The 22,802-nt window shown below is 39.4% G+C and overlaps 1 protein-coding gene across 1 annotated transcript; it reads left to right on the forward strand.

The window, feature by feature from the left end:
* The first annotated feature begins 1,184 nt into the window (after positions 1-1,184).
* On the forward strand, positions 1,185-22,469 carry gtf3c2 (general transcription factor IIIC, polypeptide 2, beta). The gene is made up of 19 exons (XM_027000443.3): positions 1,185-1,872; positions 2,430-2,753; positions 2,952-3,255; positions 3,936-4,215; positions 5,166-5,254; positions 5,391-5,468; positions 5,557-5,655; positions 6,046-6,270; positions 7,174-7,285; positions 7,513-7,624; positions 13,513-13,544; positions 14,119-14,248; positions 14,556-14,700; positions 17,814-17,975; positions 18,119-18,206; positions 18,476-18,595; positions 19,180-19,335; positions 20,443-20,550; positions 21,648-22,469. Exons 2-19 carry the CDS (start codon positions 2,483-2,485, stop codon positions 21,864-21,866), a joined length of 2,730 nt encoding a protein of 909 aa, XP_026856244.2. The 5' UTR covers positions 1,185-1,872; positions 2,430-2,482; the 3' UTR covers positions 21,867-22,469.
* The last annotated feature ends 333 nt before the right edge of the window (positions 22,470-22,802 follow it).

Raw genomic sequence — 22,802 nt, forward strand, 5'->3', positions numbered from 1 at the left:
GGTGTGCAGTTTTAGAGTGCTGGATTTGGGATGAAACCTCTGTGAATTTTGAGGAGTTTCCTTGTCTTGATGTCAGTGGCTTCTATCTTCTCCTTTGGCCATCTTATGTCACTGGGATATCTGATGACTGGTAGAGTGTACGTGCTGATAGCCTAGATCTGGTACTTCCCATTCAGCTGACGTCTCAGGATTGGCCTCACTCTTTGTAGGCATTTGGCTTCATGATTCGTGTGGGATTACAAGGTCCTTGTAGCTGCCCTCAACATCTGGTATGTTACCCTCTGGTAATGTGATCCCCTTTGTTCTAGCTACCTTCCCTCTCCTTGCAAGCATCCCACCACACTTATCCAGTCCGAATGACATTACAATGCTGTTGCTGATTATCCTGGTGAAATGGACTAGTGAGTCAATGTATCATTCACCTCTGGCCTACAGCTTGATGTTATCCATATGGAGGAGGTGGCTGTTGGTTGCTTTACTCTTTAGCCAGTATCCATAGCCACTCTTGATGGTGATTTCACTGAAGAGGCATAGGTTCAGGCTTAAACAGAACAGCAGTGGGGACAGGGCATTACCTTGGTAAACCCATCCCAAATAGCCTTAAATTGGCTTCTAGGGTTGTTTTGGGTATGTTCAAAGAGAAGATATGATAAAGATTATTTAAAATATGGGTTTACTTCCACGAAGTAAGTATGTGGGGAGGTAAGGCTGCAGGATGTCATCTGTTCAGATACTTGCTATCGACAGCTTGAAACCAACAAAACTAATACGACATTTAGACACAAAACATATTATCTGTCGGGAGAAAGTAGAGACTTCTCTACACAGAAATTGAGTGAACTGAATTCACGAATAGGTGCTATTAAAATGTTCTTTTAACAGAGTGTATTGAACATAACATAGGCATGTCCTTTTGATGTAGTCAAGTCCTGCTGATGTCATTTGTTGGTCTATTAAAAATGCAGACAGTTCATCTTACTCAGATGTTTTCATGGGCATATATCTGTGAAAGTCAACAAGATATCCATATCATTGTAATTATAGTAACTAGACTTTTAAAAAATATATGACTTGGTCTGTTTACTATGAATCCTTTATTTCATATAACCTGCATAGACAACTTCCAATTACTCCTTCAGGAGTAAATGTATGCAAATTGAAATCTTTCCATACAATTATTGTTCAGGGATTTACAAAACATTTTCTTGCAATTTAATAATAATCGTTATAATTTTAAATCATCATTATCATCAGTAGCTTAATAATAATTGGCTACATGATACATTGTAAGTTTCAACAAATTTGCAGAAGAAATGTCACTTCATGCCATTGTCTTATATTGACATGATGATTTGGACAAATTTGACCTGATTTTCTTTATACATACACTGCAGTAGTTTGTATATTGACAGGGGCCCCAAGTTCTCAAAAACTGGCAAAGGGCCCTCAGAAGGACAAAGTTTGAGTATCTCTGGTTCTGGGCTAGATGCAAGAGTCAAGGTAGAGTCAAGGCTTCAATGTTTACTATAAAGCTTTTTTGAAATAGGGGGCAGTAGCGAGCTGGGTTCTTCGTTACCAAAGAAAAACATGGCGGACAGGACAGACTGACAAATCGAAATTACCAGTATTCTGTTCTTAATTGCTTTAACGCTAACAAGACGTAAGATATTTTTCAACTTTAACCGACTCGGTATTCAAAGACGGGCCAAGACCTTAGTCGGTTTGTTTCCTTGCTCTTGTACTTTCGTGTTCAATGTGACGCGGATTCGAACCGAGGTAGCTAGTTTGGCGGTGACCTGCTGTAGCGTGGACAAACACACTGAGCCACCGATAAAACGCTCAATACCAACGGAAAAAGTGGTCATGTGTTCTGTGAGTATTACACACTGATAAACATAATAAAGTATTCTGTCCGTAGAAATTGTCAACTAGCGGACGTGATACAAAAATGTGGTGTTAAGTGGTAAATAAACGACCAGCTATCTTAATAGCTAGCTAGGTATCCAGCTAATAGGCATTGAGGTTAGTTTGATTGATTAAAGTTAGCCAGCTAACGCTAGCAATGTTGTTTAGAGACTTATTTTCTTTCGTCCAGAATATTTTGTTTTGCAATATTATAAGAATTCTGTTAACATGAGTGAGCTTGTTTGACTAGCTAAAGTAAGATACCTAGCTAACTATACAATACAAGCATATAAGCTAGCTAACTAGCTAGGTAGCCAACTCAATTATTCCGCCAGCTAAAGCTAGGCAAGCTGTTTTAGATCCAGTAACTAGCACTATCTTCGGCTGGTCGTCGAATATGTTTTGTCACCAGAAATGTTACTGCGTCTACATTTTCTAATATCTAATAATATGCAATATCAGTCATTCGTATACATACCATTAGCCATTAAATGCTAACCGTGTCCTCGGAACTTTTCTTTAAGGTATTCGTGTGCTGCACTGACAGCTTTGCTGTGAAACTGAGGCTCAAGTGCTGATGGCAGGTACTGCCCCAGAGGTGGGCATACAAACAGGAGAGTTAATGGGGTTTCCCTGCGAAAAAGACGCAGAGGAACAAAGTGAACAGATTAACCGTATGGACAGTGAAAGTGCTTGTGACTTGAATGGAGATCCCTTGGATGTCCATGTACCCCAGGACAGAAAATCAGAACCTCAGGCATCTGATTATAACCAATCTGAGACGAAAATGAGATCAGACTCTAGCACGATCAACTTGTCCCTTGAAGCAAGTCAAGAAATGTGTGAAGGCAAGTTTGTTTGTGTGTTTGTTCATGCATACCTGTGAAGGACATGCGCATGGAAGGACATGATTGGTTTACTAAATGTGTTGTCCATTCTTCTTGTCACCAGTTTATTACCATGCAACTCACCAAGCTTACTCACATAAATCATACATTGCTAATGAGAGATGTAAAAAGTGAGGGCTAGTATATGTTTGTTTGCAGGACAGGCAGCTGTCAGCTCTCAGCTTCCCTCAGACGATGACCAAGAGGCTTTACCAACAGCAATCAAAAAGCGTAAAAGGGGGCGTCCAAGAAAAAAATTAGCTTACAACCAGAAGTCAAAGAAGGACTCTGCTTCTGATGCAGAACCAAAAAATGAAACAAGCAGAAGCAAAGCTCCAGCAAAAATCAAACAAAAAGTTAATGAATCACTTTCACAAACTCCTCTTCAACATGACAGTCCTGCCATTCTAGAATCCCCTGAGATGACTCCAGGTGGCCGCCCAAAAAGGAGAGCTGCAAAAGTGTATGCTTTTAAAACTTTTCTCTTGTTGAATCTCCAAAAATCCATGAAATAATGGAGTTGAGCTATAATTCCCTAAAATATCCTACTCTGAAGAACACTAATGTGCACAAAATAGGTTAGAAAAAGTAAACAATGAAAAAAGCCAGTGTGTACTATGAGATAATAATATGGATATTTAGCAGTGAATTCATGACATAGTAATTGTTACATGAGCTGACAAGAGTGAAGAATGCTGACTACACATTGTATCAGTGAGCAGCTTGTGATTGTATTCTATTACTGTATTTTCATTTTTATTTCATTGACATTAATGTGCCTTTAGTTGAGCTCTGTTTTCTATGCACCCTTAAAGTCTTGTGATCTTTGCTGTTTCCAAGCAGTACTAACTGTCTGGACTGAACTTTATAGACACAGAGAAAGTGGAAGGCAGAAAATGATCTTTGACTGATCATGGTTAGCTTTTTGTTGTTCAGTGGCTTCATGGATTTGATCTTCAGAGCTCAAAGCCTATACCACTAATCACTGATTAGTTATTCCTATGATAGCCAGGGCTGCTGAAATACCATCATGAAGTAAAATGCCGTAAATTCACTCTTGTTTGGTCTTGTAAGGCATTCATCATATTGCTTTAGATTGTAAATGTGATTCTTTTTATAATTTGAATCACTGTTTTTCACTAGTGCTCTAGAGTACCTGCAAAAAATCCACAAGGATCTTGAGCATGCTGACACAGCATCCACAAAGAGAGAGGACACCAGTCCAATCCAGCTGGCCAGTACTCCTCAGAGAAAAACCTCAGTTAGAGGGAGAGGGAGGGGCCGGAAAAGAAAAGCCCCGGACTATGATGGCGACAACAACGATGATGCTGACTTTAACCCAGAGGGCCATGGAGAGGTGGAAAGTGAGGAAGACGATGATGAGGAGTATGGAGATTCAAAGCCATGCTTGCAGCTGAATAAAGTAGGGATGCGTTATATCAGAACCGTTGGCATCTGTTGATCATAACTGTTTACACACAGTGTTCAATGGCAAATATGTTTGGAAGTCAAGTGCAAAATGCCTTTTTGTTGCTCTTAGTAAAAAGCAAGGTGAGTTACAATTAGGCTCTTTACAACTTGCATTAAAACCGTTTTTTGGGGGGGGGTTGGGGGGGGGGGTTTTAGATGATGATATAACAGATTTAATTTGGCCACATTGTGATTGGATGCATTATGATTGAATTATGATAGTCACTCAAACCACAATCAGAGGTGGACTGAGATGGACATTCACCACATTTAACACAAGTGTAAATGGAATGTGTTTTTGTTATCCACATATAAACAGAAATCCATCTACTGAGTTCTGACTTATTTTTCTTACCCAAATAGTACTCTGGACAGTAGCACTGACCACTGCAATGCAGCTTCCGGACAAAGCCCTCTCCCCCGCTGATGCAGATGATTTAATGCTTTCTTATGTTTTTTATTTGACAGCATATAATACTCTGGTAGTAGTGGGTGAGAAATCATGTTTATGCTAAAAAGTAAAACAAATCATATATGTTGGTGCTCTTTTTACACAGGACAATGAAATTGGATCTCATCTGCTCACACTGGGGATGCATTTTAGTGAGAAGTGTAAACAAAATCAAGCCAAATTATAGCCAGATGCAGCCATCTAGATCGGGCCGTGGAACACATGTACATGGCGTAAACAGGCCCAAAAGGACACAGCATCCAGGAATCAAAAAAACATGCTGTGATTTTATCTTATGAGAAGAAATGAGAAGTTATAACAAATCCAAAATTTCAGTTGGCTTGATGAGTGAAGAGATAAATTACAAAGATAGCCAAGTCCAAACAATGAGAGAGTACATTTGTAGTGCATTATCTGTATCTCAGTGTGATCACCCCTACTTTTCCTTACAGAAGAGCCAATCCAAAGTGATTGGAATCAACGGATTTTCTAACAGTGCCATGCAACCTGTATGGGCATCTTTTAGAAGCACCAAAGAATTGTAAGGTTTTGTTTTTTGTTTTTTTCTAATTAATTCATTCATTCATTCAATTCATTCATTCATTCATAGCTTAATATGTACATCACTACATTTCTTGGATTTTCATCACCTTGGTCTTTTCGAATGCTTCTTTTAGTCGTGATGAGCATTGCTCCCCCTGGGTATTCTCAGAGTGGATGCCCTCAGTCACTGACTGGCATCTAATGTCTATCAGGTATTAATGTATACTGATATTTTATGTATTTTATATATTTTAACCATGTAAACTGACAATTCTAATGTATTTGTTTCATATATATCAGTGAGGCAGAAAAATATTTACCCAAGGAGGAGGAATCGATGACATTTATGTTATCCCGTGATGGAATCAAGGGTCAGAGTGTTCTACAGAGGGTGAAAAGGTAGGTGAAAAATGAGAGGATGAAAAATGAAATATTAGACTGTTTTTTCAAGTTACAGAGAATATCATTAGACATCTCATTAATGGCCCAGTATTTAACCTATGAGTTGAATCAATGACATTTATGTTATCCCGTGATGGAATCAAGGGTCAGAGTGTTCTACAGAGGGTGAAAAGGTAATGAAATATTAGACTGTTTTTTCAAGTTACAGAGAATATCATTAGACATCTCATTAATGGCCCAGTATTTAACCTATGAGTTGAATCGGATAGGAGTGGGTTAGGGTAGGGGAAAATACAAAATTTAAAGACTGTATTGTTCGCATAATTCATGTAACACCACTTTATTCATTTTACTCTAAATGTGTTTACTGGTCCTCTTGCATTATAGGTTTGAATCCCTGCCACCTCATTCAGAGAGGTGGGATTCCCTCTTCTTTGTTGGTGGCCCTGTCTGGGCGATGGAGTGGTGCCCGTGTCCTGATGGAGCTTCAGATAAACAGTATGCTGCCCTGTACTGCAACAGAGGCATGGATGACCGGCACAAAATGAATATACTCCACACAGAGCATGCTCTGCTGCAACTGTGGGATCTGGGCAATCTACAGATGAGTAGGTGAGTGGCTAAATGACTAGTACACTATTCATTACTATCATTGATATGGATGTTTGAGTAACAGATTTCATTAATCTTCAAATATTTACTTTTTGCAAGTGCTTCTTTTATGAGCTTTTGTAGCACTTTGAGCATATTCAAATGCTTTCCATTCAATAATACAATACATTAGTAATAGCAGTCTCCAAAAAGAGGTGGAGGTGAAGAGAGGTGGAAAAGCCCTCAAAATATTTGGGAAACATATGCAAAGAGGGGAGGGGAACTTTTTAGCACTTAGCTGGTGCTTTTATACAAAGCAACAGTGACAGCTTGGTGGTGGGACTTGAACTGGCAACTTTCTAATTACTACTCGAGTACCTAAAGCTTAAGAGACTTTGAAAAATCTCAGAATAAAGAATCACAGCTGAAAAATCGCACATGTTGGTTGGGATTGCAAACTTTTCTAAATACATCTTTGGTCTAAGCACATACCGCTGCATGTCATCCGTGTTATACACAAATACATTGTTGCCTACATAACCAGTGGTCAGTAGGCCTGAAAGTCAAATGTACAGCTTTCTGCTTACATTTCTTGTAGTCAGTAAAGAAATGTATAGTGTGATAAATGTTGCCCTTATTAGGCTATTCTTCTTTATTAGGCTATCAGCAGTAGCCTCGGAGCTCCTGTGCAAAAAAAAACAAAAAAACATCACTGGACTGAATCAGTGGTATGTGTAGTTAGTTGTTTCACCAAATTATCTCTTATCTGTACTTAGGGTGCCATATTCGAAATGGCACAGAAGGCTTTTAAAGATCTAAAGACCACTGATCCCCTAATCCACTGATAAATCCAGTATACGGCTGTAGAAACTTGCAAATGACTATCATTGTGCAGGATGTCAGTTATCCATTTTTATTCCTCAGACCATCATCCTCTCCACACCTAGCCTACGCTCTGGCAATAAATGATGGCTGCATCTGGAATCTAAAGTGGTGTCCCTCAGGAGCCTGGGAACAGCCTACTACTAACAGAAAGGTAAACATGTGAGAAGTAGACAACAGTGCACGACAACAAAAAAGATATTGTTCAATGCCATTATGAAGAACTTCTCTTTGTGCAACTAGACACAGTGAACTATACATGTGCCTTGTGGAATACACTAGGCAAACATACCACTAGCTCAGGTTTTGAAACAAACTATTGCTCTATTTTCTAACTGTTATATTTCAATTTAATCATATAATGTGTCCATTTCCTCATAGACTCCACACATGCCTCGACTAGGACTCATTGCCGCAGCTTTTTCTAATGGATCTATTGGTGTCTACAGTCTACCACACCCAGAGGCTCTAATGACCCAAAATCCAGCAACAGGTTAGTGATTGCAAGATATACTGCTATATGGCGAGTATAAGGTAGATAAGAATCTGTGTACACTGACATCAACCCAGCTCCATAATCATAACATTACAATTACAACAGAAGGTAGTCTAAGTTCAGTATAAAAGGGCAACTTTTCAAGATGTCTGAATGGCAGTACATTTATCCTGCAGCAAAGCAAAACTCTTGTTCCACTTCTTGAAAAGTATAAAAGTACATCAAAGAAAAGTACATCAGACCTTGATCCAGTGATAATAATCCTCTCCTTGTGACATCTTGTCACAACACTGATTTCAGCTTGTGGCTTGATGTTACATGAGGAAATGCACCACTTGGTTATGATTGTCTGACATCCAGTGAAATAAAATTGAGAATAGCTCAACATTTCAATGCTTTCTTTGATTGGTTCACAACACATTTGCTCCCATAATCCTCCATGCACTACTGCTGCTTGTCTCCTTAGAAATTAATGAGAGGTGGAGCACAAATCACGTTCATTCATATTAGTGTAAATGTGCAGTGATAATGCTAGATGAATGCAAAAAAGATTTTGAAGTTTCTGTATTCTCCCAGAAGAGGGCACTGTGCCAAAACAGATGTTCATAAGCTATGGTAGCAAAGTGGCCAAAGCTAACTGCTCTTAGCCAAACACCACATAGGCAGATTTTAAAAATAGTTTCTTTCAATCTATTCCTCAGGATATGAGCTATTATTTGTAGAATGATTTATTTTTAATGCTTTTAAGTACTAAGAAAAATAGCTTTAAAAAGTTCAGAGGGGTTCAAGACACTGGTAATATTGATTCTGCATTACAGAAAATGGTTTGACACTCCACCCTTCTCTGGCCAGGTTAGGTCTTGAATCGAACGAACTAGGGCAAATAAGTCACATTTTTAAAGGCAGTTTTCATCTAACAGGAGGATAAAATGTGAAGTAGAAAAGCTTGGCTATATTCCAATTTACTCTTAGCATGATAAAAATATATTTTAGGCTCTTGAAATATCAGTGCATATAAGATGTTATGTAAAGTGGAATGAGGTAGATCTGAACGAGCAGCAGAGGTTCTCCAACAGTGCATGCACTTATAAGTGTTACTCCAGTGTGTATATGACTATATTTACAGAAAGAAACAGGTACTGCAATGAAATGCTACAGTACAGAGAATGTGAAAAACATAGAGCAGTATTAAAAATCAGTCAGCAGCAGGGGAAGGTCCAATGTTCAGAGAATGCTGCAGACAAGTTGGTCTTTTGCCCTTCGCTGCATTCATTATTATATCTCGTGTGTGTGCGTGTGTGCATGCTCACAGATAAATTCGTACACTCCCAGGGACTCATTTATCACAGTCAGACTGGGAGAAAAAATCCCATAGAAATTTAATTGTAGTATGAATTCATGTCTTTTGAGGTTCTTAATTCCAGTCTGTACCACTTTCCTGAGGACTCGCTTGACTATACCATACTGATCCTTTCCCTGCTGGCATTCCTCTTTATGTGCTGTTGATATTGCAGTGTCTAATTCCAGTGTTCTTCCTTTCTGTGTCCTGAGGACCCTGGTGCTGATAAATGATATTATCGAATATAGCAACAATTCATATTATTATGACGATATTAAGACAATATTAAGCTAATTATTGTTCTGTTGCTTTGTGTCATGTACTGTTGCCATGTTTTTTTTCACATTTTAACCATTCCCTTTGTACAAGCATGCTAATCTATGGTTAGTTAAAAGCAATACCATAGAAAAGATTGGATTAATTTATAGGCCACACATCTCTAATGAACTACAAATATAAAATTTAAAATCATACTAAAAAGATAGATAACATAGATTTTCAGTCTGGCAAGGAATGCAGGTGTATATGCAAATGAAGCAAAGAAAGTCAATGTGTGGAAAAATACATGTGACCTACTCTCTGCTAAAGAGAGGTAAATAAATTTTAATAGTGTTAAATAAAATAACAATACATCTCAACACAAGAACTATGTCCATTACCCACTGAATTTAAATGACTATAGTTGAATCCAAAATAATGCTTGTTGGCATGAACAGCTGAAAAACGTTAAACATAATAAATTTAGCAGTATGTCTGAACCAGTCTGTGTTGTCAAACTATAAATGAACTGCCGGGTTCAAAAGATGAACCAAAACCAGTTTTATTTCTTTGGGGTTTTTTTCTTTACAGAATTAAGATTTGCTATCTTAATTGCCTGTCATTCTTCCACTGAGATGTAGCAGATCGCTTAGGCTGTAAGGTCTAATTGGTTCATGTTTGAAACACCATAATATCATTTATTGCTGTAATTCTGTCTGAATTTACATTATAGCCCAAGCCTAGTCTGAATTTTCTATATTTAGTATTGAGTATTGATTATATTACACTGTATGCATGACATGAATAGCCCATAGATGTGGGGCTGTTGCACTGACCTCTAACCATTTATTAGAAGCTGACGTTTTGGAATATGCTTGCTGGCCATGGTACCTTGTGGGAGCTGTAAAGACTTCCATGACATTTATGGATGAGACTGCCCATAAGCTAAAATAAAATCCACTTCTTTTTTGTGGGTTGCTCTGTTTTCTGATTTGACTCTTACAAACCATTTTACTCACTGTACAGAGTACATCAGAAATAGGTTAGCATAAGTACTTTTTTATTACTCAAGTGTCTACACACACTATTAATAGTATCCTTAAAAATAACTAACTTTCCCAGCAGCAGACAGATTAAGCATCCAGTGTTGTCTGACAACCTTGATATTGTGCATTCACAAATACTTAGTTTTCAGAATTCAGTGTGTAAATGTCTACAGTCTGCACCAGTGATTGTGTTTTCCTTACTTTTCTTACTCATGCTGTAATAAATACTGACAGACCTAATACCAGCGTGATCCAATGTCAGTTCTCCATATTTGGACATCCACTTGCTTCATTTACTCTACAGCCCAAGACTAAGATGGTGTATTTGTTTCATAAAAACAGTCAAGCATTATATCCACAACACTGTAATTGCAAACGCTTATTCAGTTGGCCCCATTGTCTGAACTGCAGGTCCCACAGGGACCATGCATGATTCAGTGTGTGAATGCTCTCTCTCTCTCTCTCTCTCTCTCTCTCTCTCTCTCTCTCTCTCTCTCTCTCAGCTGCTCCTGCAGATAAGCCCGGGATGGCACACATCCATGAACAGAGCATCTTCGTTATTGAGTGCATTATTCAGTTCTGTCAGCCTCTTTTTCTCCTTTTCTCCTCCCCATCTCCATTTCTGTGTCTAATCCATTGATCCTACAGGAAACCTTAACATGCATCTAATTACCGTTCCTTAAGGCTTGAACAGTTTAAACACATCAAATGCTCTGTTTAAAGAGCTTTCAAGAGGCTGAATCAGTTAGTTGAACTCACAGTATGGGAGGAAAGTTGGAGTTGAACTGATTTGATTTGTAAATGGGTCTCAAATGAAGATATCTATTCTACCATTTAGAGCCAAGTACACAAAGGCAAATTTCTTTCACATTATTATTAGGAATAGCATACTTTATGTTGCCCAGATAATGAGGTAAGAAAAAAAAATTGCCTAAGACTTCTTGTTTGGTTAAAATGTAATTAATATTTGGCTAATTATCTTATTAAATATGGCCAATGTGTGGCATTGAGCACAATGGATCAAATACCTGGTGCATGTCTAAAATCTGCACCATGACTCCGACTAGTTGTTATAAAACACAAGCACACTGTATTTGACTTGTAAGATAAATATTTTATCTGCCCTCAAAGGCTTCTCTCTTCCACACTTTAATTGCTGGTCTTTAAAACTCTTCTGTTATTACTACAGAAATTGCCTCTCACAGTTCTCCAAACATCATTGTCCATGATGACAAACGCCTCCGGCTTATGCTGCAGTAGATGGGTCTCTCTCTGTCTCTCTGTCTCTCTCTCTCTCTCTCTCTCTCTGTAGTGCTCTCTCTCACATGCTCTGTCTTTCTCACCTTGTTCGGTGGCCCAGACAGTCATTTTCTGCCAAAAGAAATCTCCTTGAAATAAATGACCCCCACCAAAAAGCCTCTTGCCTCCCTCACTGCAAGCCTGAAACACCTGCTGGCCCTTCTGTAGTGATAATCTTTTCTTTGCGACTATAATGTGTCAGATACTTTTTGTGATTGTGTATAATTGTCAACTAAGTGTTAAAGAAAATGTCGGATATAATTTCCGACCATGCATTCAAAATAAAGTCAGAGGCACATCAGTGCCGACATTCAAGAGCTGAACTGTCACTAAATTCAGCTTAGCTGTAGTTCAGGTAACTTGGGTTAGTGCCCATTTACTGAAATGTCATCCTTTAGTAAATAGGTTCATTGCCAGGTTATGGCAGTAAAATAGTCCACATGCAGTCACACTCTTCTTATTATACCACCAAGACTGAGAAAGATGATTAGATTTTTTGGGGGGGTTTTTTATGGTCAGGAGTGTGTCCATAACCTGTGAAAAGGAGGCTAATAGGAAACAGACTCCCCCCCTCCCTCAGTGGAGATTGGTATTTTTTTCCATCAGACAAGAATCTATAATTGAAATGACAAAGAAGATGCATCGCTATGCAGTTGTTAGTGTTTGAAGCCATGAATTTCAGACTCATAGCTGACACCCACTTCCTCCGGAGTGTCCATCAGAAAAGGCTTACTCACCCAGGGCAAGTGCTGGCCGCACCGATGGGATGCAAAGTGTCTTGCTTTATCGACCTGATCGACCTTTCACCGTGGTGTATGACTCTGATTTCACGTTCTTTTTCTCACACACACACACACACACACACATGCATACAGACAAACACACTTGTGTATTCTTCAGCACACTTAGCTGTTTATCATCCCTTTTTCTGTTTTCTATGCCTTATTGTAGAGAGAGAATGAGCACAGGCTAATTAATCATGTCTTGTTGGAAAGTTCATTCAAGCACTCCCCTGATAGAAGCTGCTGCATATTGAAAAGCGTGTTATCAGCTGCATAGCAGGAAATGTTAAGTACCTTACTATCCACTTGTCCGTGTCTTCCTCAGAGATTTAGATACATCTGTATATTCTCTCCTTTTTACTTCCTGCCTTTTATATACATTTGGGTAACATTCTATCCCTGGGTCTATGGTAAAGACACTCATACCCCGTTTATTTCAATGGAGCATGGGAAAGTTCAATGAAGAGTTAAAGAAGGTATTGACTCGGACTGCGTATTTGACTAACACTGAGTGAAAGATATTGAAGATCATCTGATGTGATTTCATTTGGGTAGTGCTGATACCTACTGGCATTTTTTGAGCATAAGCAATGGTAGCATTTTTGGATTAATTATAAGGTTAAGGCTTATGTCCCATTTCTTTAAATGTGAAATGGTGGTAGTCTTTTGGAGGAACTGGTGCTATGAATATTGCCATTTACCTACCATAAAGGAGCACACTGATGTGCATTCCTGGCTATAACCTAGAACTGAGCCAGACCCAATTTGGAGGCGCTATCCAGTCCAACCCAGCAATGTCACTGGTTTGTAGTGAGTGCAATAGTTGATATTGGTAGTTGGGATGATTGTTCAGGAGTCATTCTGGCTGGGGGGGTATTCACTTTGCCTTGGTTTACAGGCACTAGTATCATCAAGGCTCAATGCAGTTTGATTATACAATTGGATTTGTGTGATTATACACTACAAGAGGGTGTGCTAGGCTGTTAACTGGATTGCTTGTGCATGTGCATTCGTTGTTGTTATCAACTTAATAGGGGCCATATTCTGCTCCTCTTGTTTTAATTGTCTTTCATGATGAATGGGTACTCATGTACTGAATTATAATCTTCTTATCAAGAACCATGCAGAGTTGATAAGTGCTATTGATGTGTTCCCCAACAGGAGAAGCCAGCCAAGCACCATTGATATATAGAGTAAGTCAATAATCCCTCTACCAGAGATAATCTTATCTTCACATGTAAAACACCAGCATTTGCTTTGTAATAGGTTATCTTACCATTTTCTGAAATATTTCATTGCTTTTTATAATTAATGCACAATTCACTCATAAAATGCGCTGTAAGATTGTGATCTTTCCAAAGGATAGAATTCTGTAGAATTCTGCCTCTGCGTGTTTAATTTAATCTTAAGTATAAGACAATCATAGTCAAATCAGTAGATTAGTCAGTAGCTTTGTTGATTATCATTAAGTGTAATTACATGTAATTACTGTAGTGACAGTAATCATGCATTCATCATAAAATACCTTATGTACTGATGATATATTATGAAGTTATAAAGCAATTGCTTAGTTTGGTCTTAATACCTTACTTGTCAAATCTGTGAACAATTCACTCTGACCATTTAGTTGGAAGACTACACGTGCACTTTTTTAAAAGGCCGATTTAAGTACAAAATTGCTTAAAATGCTAGATATAGAAGTAACATGAGTAGAAGTATTGACCACACCAATTCCTTCAGCAATGTCTGACTTGCCTCTCTGCACAGGTGAAGCGTATCATGACTGTGAAGGTAGGCTCCAACCAGGCAGACCACAACGGCCAAAGCGGCCAGTGCTTTGCCCTTGACTGGCTTCCTGTCAAGCCACACAATATCCTGGCAGGTGGCTTCTCCGATGGTGATTGGTCATCTTCTGGTTTTTCATAATTTAGGCGTGGAAAAAAATAATTTAAGCAGTGATGGGCAGTTAAATCAGCTTCACAAATAATAGCCATTTCAAAGGTCTATTTGCGTGTAACAGATTTAAGGATGTCGCTTCCATCAGTGTTTTCTACTGCATAAATAGTCAACGTGCAGTATAAAACATGACTAAGCATGTATCTGAAAATTGGTATTTGATTTTTTTTAATCGTATTTTTCTAAATACAGTCATTTGCTATTTGAAGATAAAGATTTACAGGATATTTTGAATACCTCCTTTCCAGGTATGGTGGCTTTGTGGGATCTGAGCACCAAGTCACCCTTGCAGAAAGTCAGGGCTCCAGATAGATCTGTCTGCCTTTACCCATACCACTGTTTCCTTGCCCATGACAACACTGTTCGCTGCCTCAGCTGGTGCAAAGCCTCAAGGTAGGAGCTTGAGTGTTTTTCGTCCTCTCCTGGAACAGCTTGTAGTGTTAAATTAGCCTTACCATATTAGTCTTTTTAACTTAACAAGATACAATATGATGTATGTTTAATAATGTTGGTAGATAGGTTGGTTTCTCTCCAATCCATAGTTAGAAAAATTTGTTTATTGGCATGAGACTAATCAGAAGCTGGGACAGATGTGTTGAAATCAAATTCTGCATGAAATTTGCAGCAGGAGTAAAGGATACCCTTTACTTGGGATGGTTTATGCTTAAACACCAGTCCCTTTTTAGGTATTAATGATCATTTACTGCCCACTGTAAAGCAGATTATCTCCTCAAAATTTTCGTGACAATTCATGACAAACTCAGTCACATCCACAGAGAAGAAGTGACCAGAGCTGAGAAGTTGGTAGAGTATGATTGCATCAGGTGGCATATTCATTAGGGGTTAGTACCACATTGCATTCGGTATTACATTCTTCTAAAAGACAACAACATCCCAATGTGTCACATTACCATTCAGTTCATGTAGTCATATTGCATCATCAGCTTATTCCATGGCAGAGTGTACCTTTAAATGGCTGTGACCTTACTCTGGAGAGAGTGTGTCTCGCAGGCATTCTAACTCCAGTGAGCAGAACAAGAAAGGCTAATTTGAAAAATGACATTCTATCCCAGTGCCTCCAAGGAACACTGGAGCCCTGTCATGCACGGAACATTTCTATTGTGCTCAAGTCACCAGTATCTTAATTCTGGTCTGGAATGCTAATGGCCACTCGTTTGGCATCTGTGTAGAACTCTAGACATCTACGTACACATGCGTGAAACACACAGTACGCACACACATGCACGCACACACACACACACACACACACACACACACACATATATAATGAGAAAGAGTACAATGGGTGTAAAATGGTGGGCGGAGCTGGAGTCTTCCCCATGCTACACACCTAATCCTCAGAGGCTTCAAGGAGGGCAGAGAGAGTTTTCCCATGACCCCACCTTCAGGCCCACTAACACATGGCATATGCACTTGGTAGCATGCAGCTTTGACCACAGTGCTACTGCCTTGAAGTCAGGTCAGAATTGACACAGTTCTGTTTGTGGTCAAACTGTGCACATGTGCTTTCTTGAAGTTGTATTCGATGTATAGTGTATTTATTTAGGCTGTATGATTGAGAACACAGTCTGTCTATTTGTAGCAGTGATACTTATTCACTTAGAGTAATGTATATTGATGTGATAAATTGTGACTGTCAAAATGAAGCTACCATCAAGTGATTTCTCTCTTTTATGTAAAATGTTTGGTTTTTGAAATATTTACATTTGTACTTCACTTATATGACTACATGTTTTATGATGAAATTGTCAAGGGTTTGCCTGTTCTGTTATTCTAAATTATGCCAGTAATCATACTATAAAGAATACCTTTCTAATATTAGGTAGAATCCCCTTTTACACCAGAAAACCTTGAATTCATCACAGCATAGATCAAGCAAGGTGCAGGTCCACATTGTGTTAATAATTTATGTGACAATTGTAACTGAATATTATTCAAACCCCTTGTTTCATCTCATCCAAATGGTCTCCATGAGACTGAGATCTGTGGGCTTAGCCCAAGATGGTCATGTTAATATGACCAGCTTGAGATGACTGGTGACATTTAACCCTGCTGGAAGTGTCCGTTTGAAAAGGGGGAGACTGGCCATATAGTCACTTGATCAGCAACACAGCTTATGTATAGTTGATATTATATGAATGTAATGTGGGCTAAGAAAACTTTACGACTAGCACATTCATCACCACTGTCATGTACCATTCTAACCTTGTTGTGTGAATGTTTGTGTAAATTATTATTTTTTTAATTCAGTCTGTAAAGTGTCCTTGAGTCTGAGAAAGGCGCTATATAAATGTAACTAATAATAATAGCCACACTTTCATGCTCATCATGCAAAATGTTCCAGCCGTCTGCATGTATGCACACTTAACTACCATCAGTGTGTTTTCTCTAATGTCCCTGACCCCTGGGTATTAGGAAAGTGTTTAGAGCACTGCTGATGTCACCTCCATTGCACCCCACCCAGTCGTGTATTTATGGTATGTGTCCAGACAGCCACTGAGGTGCACAGAGTGCATGTCTAATGAACTCATCATTCACAGTCCTAGTAAAGGGAAGCCTCGGCTCCCACAGCTGTGAATCTGAGGGGTAACAGAGCGGAGAAAACTAATTAAGAGAGCTAGCCATTAGGGTTGTGTCCCTCTGTGTTGCAACACTTTTTTTTTGTATACGTGCAGGTATAAAACCAAACATGATGGCGACAGCAGTCAAGTAGCATAAAACTAGCTTAGCTCAAATTTGAACCTCAACAGTAGGGATTGCTTCCAGCCCTTATGGAATTGGGCACACTATAATGTGCTTCAGTCATGGGACACCATATATTAAGCAGAGCAATTCAGGGTACAGAAGCCCAATCTAGCCCTGAGTGTGCTTGTGCGGAAGTGGCATACAAGTGTATCAGTAGACATGATTTGGGGCCAGAGACACACACATTCACCTGAAGTTACCTTTAGTGAGGTTGAATGCCTCCTGATGCTGGGTGGAATAAAGCACACACCTTTTTTTTTACATGCACCAATCCCTCATTGGTTATTAAGGCACTGCTCTTGCTGATATCAAAGCTATGATGAGCCAGTAAACAGTCCTCTGGAAGATCATTTTGTCATAGTTGAATAAACATTATTTTGGCTTGTACCAGCTGGTTTCCACATTATATTTAAAGAAAATGTTGAAAAGTACACATTGTTTGTGTACTGTTCATGTAGTGATAACATTATGGGAATAGCATTACATGCATTTCTTGGTAGTATCTGGATTCAATCTCTTAAATGCGATTTAGATGTTTAGATGCAGTTTGCATTTAAATACTGATTTTTTTTATTAATCTCATTTAACCCTTTTATTGATCTTTATCTGAGTACAAAATGTATTTACAGGTTTTTTTTGTTTGTTTGTTTTCTAGAAAGGGGTCAAAATAAAGGTAGTGCTTCCACTGAGTAGCTGTAACAACAGAACTAACCTTTATTCCTTCTGGTTTTCATATGTAGTGAGCTGCTGGTGACCGTCGGAGATGACCGCAAGGTGAATCTGTGGAACTTGTCCAAGACATCAACTCCCCTTAAGGCAGTCAAGCGCTTCCTGCCCACAGAGGTGTCCTGGCCCCTGCTCTGGTCAGGTGTATTCCTAGCCCAGGAGTGCTGTTATACTGCGTAGGTATTCGCCACTCGTTCACTTTTCAAGCAGCAAAAGGAACCAGATGGCGTTTTCACACCACAAGTCCCGTTCTGTGGATTGTCTAGTCTGTTTTGTTTTGGTATGACCTGTAGAGTAAGCCTGTGTGTCCTTTTTGTAGGCTTGGACAACAAGGACTTCATTACCTCGATTCAGGTTACTTTGGTCAAAAGCCTTTCTTCGTATGTACAAGGAAAGCTACTGTATGGGTGAGAATTGTGTGTGTGTGTGTGTGTGTGTGTGTGTGTGTGTGTGTATGTGTGTGTGTGTGTGTGTGTGTGTGTGTGTGTGTATATATATATATATATATATATATATATCTCTCTCTCTCTTATGTTGTATTGAATGTAGTGCCTTTCACAAATATTGGCTTGAAGACATTGAGTGCGTTGATACTTCTGGATGGCACTTTATGTAACATACCCTGTACACGAATGTGTTCCGTGGCTGCAACCTCAACATTTCTCTCATTTCTTAGAGCTTGTCTATGTCCGACTGGATGAACTCTTGTGTAATTGGGGACAACGCAGGAGATTTGGTTTGCTCTCTGCTGTGTGACCCAAACTGCATCTACGCTAACTCCAAGAGGCATAGATTTGTAAGTTCTTGTCACACCATTATTATTTAACTTATTTTGGTCTCCCGGTCCTTTGCTGCATGCTTTATTGGAGCGTGAAATGCCACTTGAACTTTGAGCTTTATCTCAAAGTGTTTGTGAAGAGTAGTAGTACTTCTCAAAAGCAGGACCTTTTGTTACTTTTCAGTTCCATTCTATGTCCTGACATGAACCATTTTTTTAATGATACCACTTTTTTGAGATGTGGGCCATTTTTTGTCTTTGTCGTCTAATTATCTGTAGAACAGCTCTGTTTGGTTTTGTGTAATTTTTGGGCTTTGGGATGATGGATAATGGCCTTCAAGAGTAACCATAACGTGCAAAAAATTAAGTGCTCACACTATAATACATTACAAAGCATACATGACCCATAACCAAGAGTTAAAAACTCTCAAAAAGAACCTAGAACATCACAAAGATGATGGGATCTTTTCCATATCATGACTTGGGTTGAGGAACAGCCAGTATAACTTATTCAAAATAAATTTTAAAAAAGCTTCTCAATAAAGCATACAGCTATAAATTGGCAAAGCACCCACTGTTATAACATGTGGTTGCCTGTGCAGCCAGTGTACAGGACAGAGATGATCCCGTTTGGGCCCGCTAAGAAACAGGGGCAGGCTGAGGAGGCGCGAGAGGCAGGAGCTGCTCCCCAGGAGGAGCCCCAGAGCTATAGAGGGGCTGTGAGGAGATACTACCTACGCTTCAACGATATGGACCTTGTGAGTGGCTACTCGTTCTGTACACTGGTTTGAACTCTCTTTGATCTCCTGTGTTTTTTGCTGAATTTAGACTGTGTGTGTGTGTGTGTGTGTGTGTGTGTGTGTGTGTGTGTGTGTGTTGTGGCAAAGAGATTCATAGGAACAGGTTTGTTTTTGTTTTGTGTTCACTGCTATTCACTGGTGCATATACCATTACCTTCTCTGAACAGTCTAAGAAAAGCACTGTGGTTTGTTAGATCTTCTCCAAGCACACCTGGAAAAGAAGTGGACCCATGTGTGCACAGAAGCCTGCACTGTGCAGTCTGTGTGTAACCAGAATGACTCACTCTTACACACTCTCGCTCGCTCGCTTGCTCCCGCTCCCCCTCCCCTTCCTCTCTCCTTACCTTTCTTAGACTTAGTAACAGCTCTCTTGCTCTGTCTCTAGGCCTATGTACGCAATGCACGCTGCATTAATTTAAAAATACTCCCCACATGGGTGCCCCTCCCCCCTCTGTAGCCAAGCTCCATCTGTTCTCTCCTGTCATATGCACTGCCCCTCCACCCTCGTCTGTGACTGCATGGCCCGCTGCATGTGTCCATTACTTAAACTCTCGCACGCGCACAAACACAAACACACACACACACACACACACACACAAACACACACACACAGTGCCACAGAACCTTAGACATCAGCAGGCTGCCAGGGCTGTTTGATTTGGGCTAATTTAATTCTTCTCAGTTGGTCTGTAATGAACAGATCTTGTTCTTTCTTTCTCTATCTTTCTCTCTCCCTCTCTCAATCACACACACATACACACACACTCTCTTTCACACACACACGCACACACACACACACACACACACACACAAACATGGCTTCTGTTAACTAAAGTGATTTAGACCACTGATCCAGCTCCATGTACTCATATAAAAATAAAATTACATGAAAAGAAATCCATTGTAAATGTGCTCAGACTTTATGTACAATATTAGACTGAAATTGTGATCAGAATCTTGAATCTGGAATGTTGTCATTTTTAATTTCTTATTGTCATGTTGTGTGATGCATCAGCATTTCCTAAGGCATAAGTATCGACACAGCCTCCTTTCTTTTCCACACAGAGATCTTTTTCAAAATACCAGGACAAGCCCATAGTGAAGCAGCTACATGCCTCTGAGACCAAAGGCATCTTGTTTGTGGATAAGATGCCACTGAATGCTCTCTACAAGGTAGACACATCAGATTAGGATTTTTGCCTTCCTCAGCCACATTTCAGTCTTATGTTCTCTGTACCTAAGATGTAAGTGCTTTTAAAGGTGCAATAAGTAGATTCTTTAAAATTACCTGATCAGAATATAATGGTAAAGAACTGAGGATATGCTTTTCTGACCTTGTCAGTACATTTGACTTTATTCTGATTGTCATTCTTGCTGACTTGATTTACAGAGAGTGCATTAAATAATGGGAGCAACTAAAAATACTATAAAAGTACATAAAAAGCTGTAGGGCACCCCTTTGCTTTGAGAACAGGTTCACCTGTTCTTGGTATGTTGCTACTGATGTGTGTGTCTAATGAGAGTTTGTACAACTCTTCAGTAACATAAATGCCACGTGTTTGTGGGATGAAGTGGACATCTATTTTATTTTCAGTGACCTGGGACCTTTCATAAATGTTCAGTGATGTTTAGCTGTGGTGTGCAACGAATTTCATTTTATGAAGACACCCTTGAATTTGTTGACTTGTGTGTATGTGAGCAATAGCCTGTTGAAAAATGAGAGCATCATAAGGGAAAGTGTTTGCCCCAAGTCCAGTAAAATAACCTCATGTTCCTTGGCTGACTGTTCAGAGTATTGCTTTTCCTTGGTCTTGTGAAGGGGTTTTCTAAATGGCCATCTAGCCATAATTCATTCTAAGTGTTTGGCAACTATCCTGTTAAGTGTTTCTCTATCCTTGTTACTTTGACTTCCATTTCTCCAATGATGTCATGATTTCCAAGACTGTTCCACTTGACACAAATGCACTTAATTCAGGCAGCAACCATTTGGCTTCTTTGGCGTCATTGGGTTGCACTCAATCTCAGTGGTATTGTAATCATCATTTAGTAACTGTAATCATAAAGTCCATTTTCATATGGTGTTGCCATTATTTTGTCTGCTCCATGAATTGTCTTTCCTTGAATCTTGGCTGCTGCTTCCAGACATCTTGTAGATCTCATTTCAGGAAAGCAGGCAAAAATAAACAACAAAATTAAACAGTAAAACTGTTAGTGCCCACTTGAAATCATGCATGTGTCTTCCATCTGAATGTGACCCTCTCGCCCAACAGGTGCGCTTCAACCCCAACATGGGTGCTCACGGCTGGGTGCTGTCGGCCGGCCAGTCGGGCCTGGTGCGTGTGCACTGCGTCAGAGGCCTGAGTGGTGCCGTCATGCACAAGCTCATCCAGGAGAGCCAGGCCCACTTCAATGCCATGTTCTGCTCTCAGGAATCCGATAGTGTCGCCGCAGCCATCCACTGCTGCACAGCCGACACAGTGCAGGTCTGATGGCGCTCACCGTCACACCTCACCGTCACAGGTCACACATCACCACCACAGGTCACACCCTCGGAATGCAGCAATCAGCAGTGGCAAGGCATAGCCATTCACCAAATCTTCCATTGTCTCTCTTCTGTGACTTGACCGTACCCCTCTGTTTTTTAAATGAACATCCTAATTTATTTAAAGAACTATAAAAGATCAAGCTATTTTGATATAAGGCTGTGGAAGATTTTAATATTTTGTATGCTTTGTTTTTATTGATGTCTGTGTTGTACAGGTATACACAGTGGTTTCATTGAATCAAGGACACTTTGCAACTACTGTAGATGTGCATTTTTTTCTAAATCCAGAAGTTTGTAGATTTTGTGTTGCCTTGCCAAGTCTGTTTGGGCAGTCTTTCGTATTTCTTTATGAAGGAAACATTGCTGTCATTATTACAACTTTTATCAATATATTTTATTTGAGTCATATTTGCCCTAAACATTTTTCAAAGTACCAATTCACTGTTCCAGAAGTGTTAAATTTGCATATACCCACTGTGAGTAAGCATTTTAACAATTCAGACCCTATTTTGACTTAATAAATAAATGCCCAAAATGTTGAAACAAACACTCTTCTTTCTTTAAGTCTGAATCCAAATCCATTTAGAATAACCATGTTTTTCTGTGTTAAGCCCAGCTAATTGTAAGCAGCATGTCAGTGTAGTTCCTTAAGTGCTAGTTTTGTGTAATGGAGTGTCAGGTGGTGCACCTGGGCACTTCTCATTTTTCAAGCCCTCAATTACATCCCAGCAGGTGTAATTGGCTCCCAGTGATGGAAAACTGGACAGGTGCCAGATGCAACCATAGTGCAGCAATCTCTAGGGTTTTGTTAATAAGAAGATTCACCGTGATACTGGGAGATTTCTTTGTTTGATTTTTGTATCATAATGTTGGTCACCAT

Source organism: Electrophorus electricus, chromosome 2, assembly GCF_041902795.1.
Source record: "Electrophorus electricus isolate QZ-2024a chromosome 2, ASM4190279v1, whole genome shotgun sequence".
NCBI classification, from domain to species: Eukaryota; Metazoa; Chordata; class Actinopteri; order Gymnotiformes; family Gymnotidae; genus Electrophorus; species Electrophorus electricus.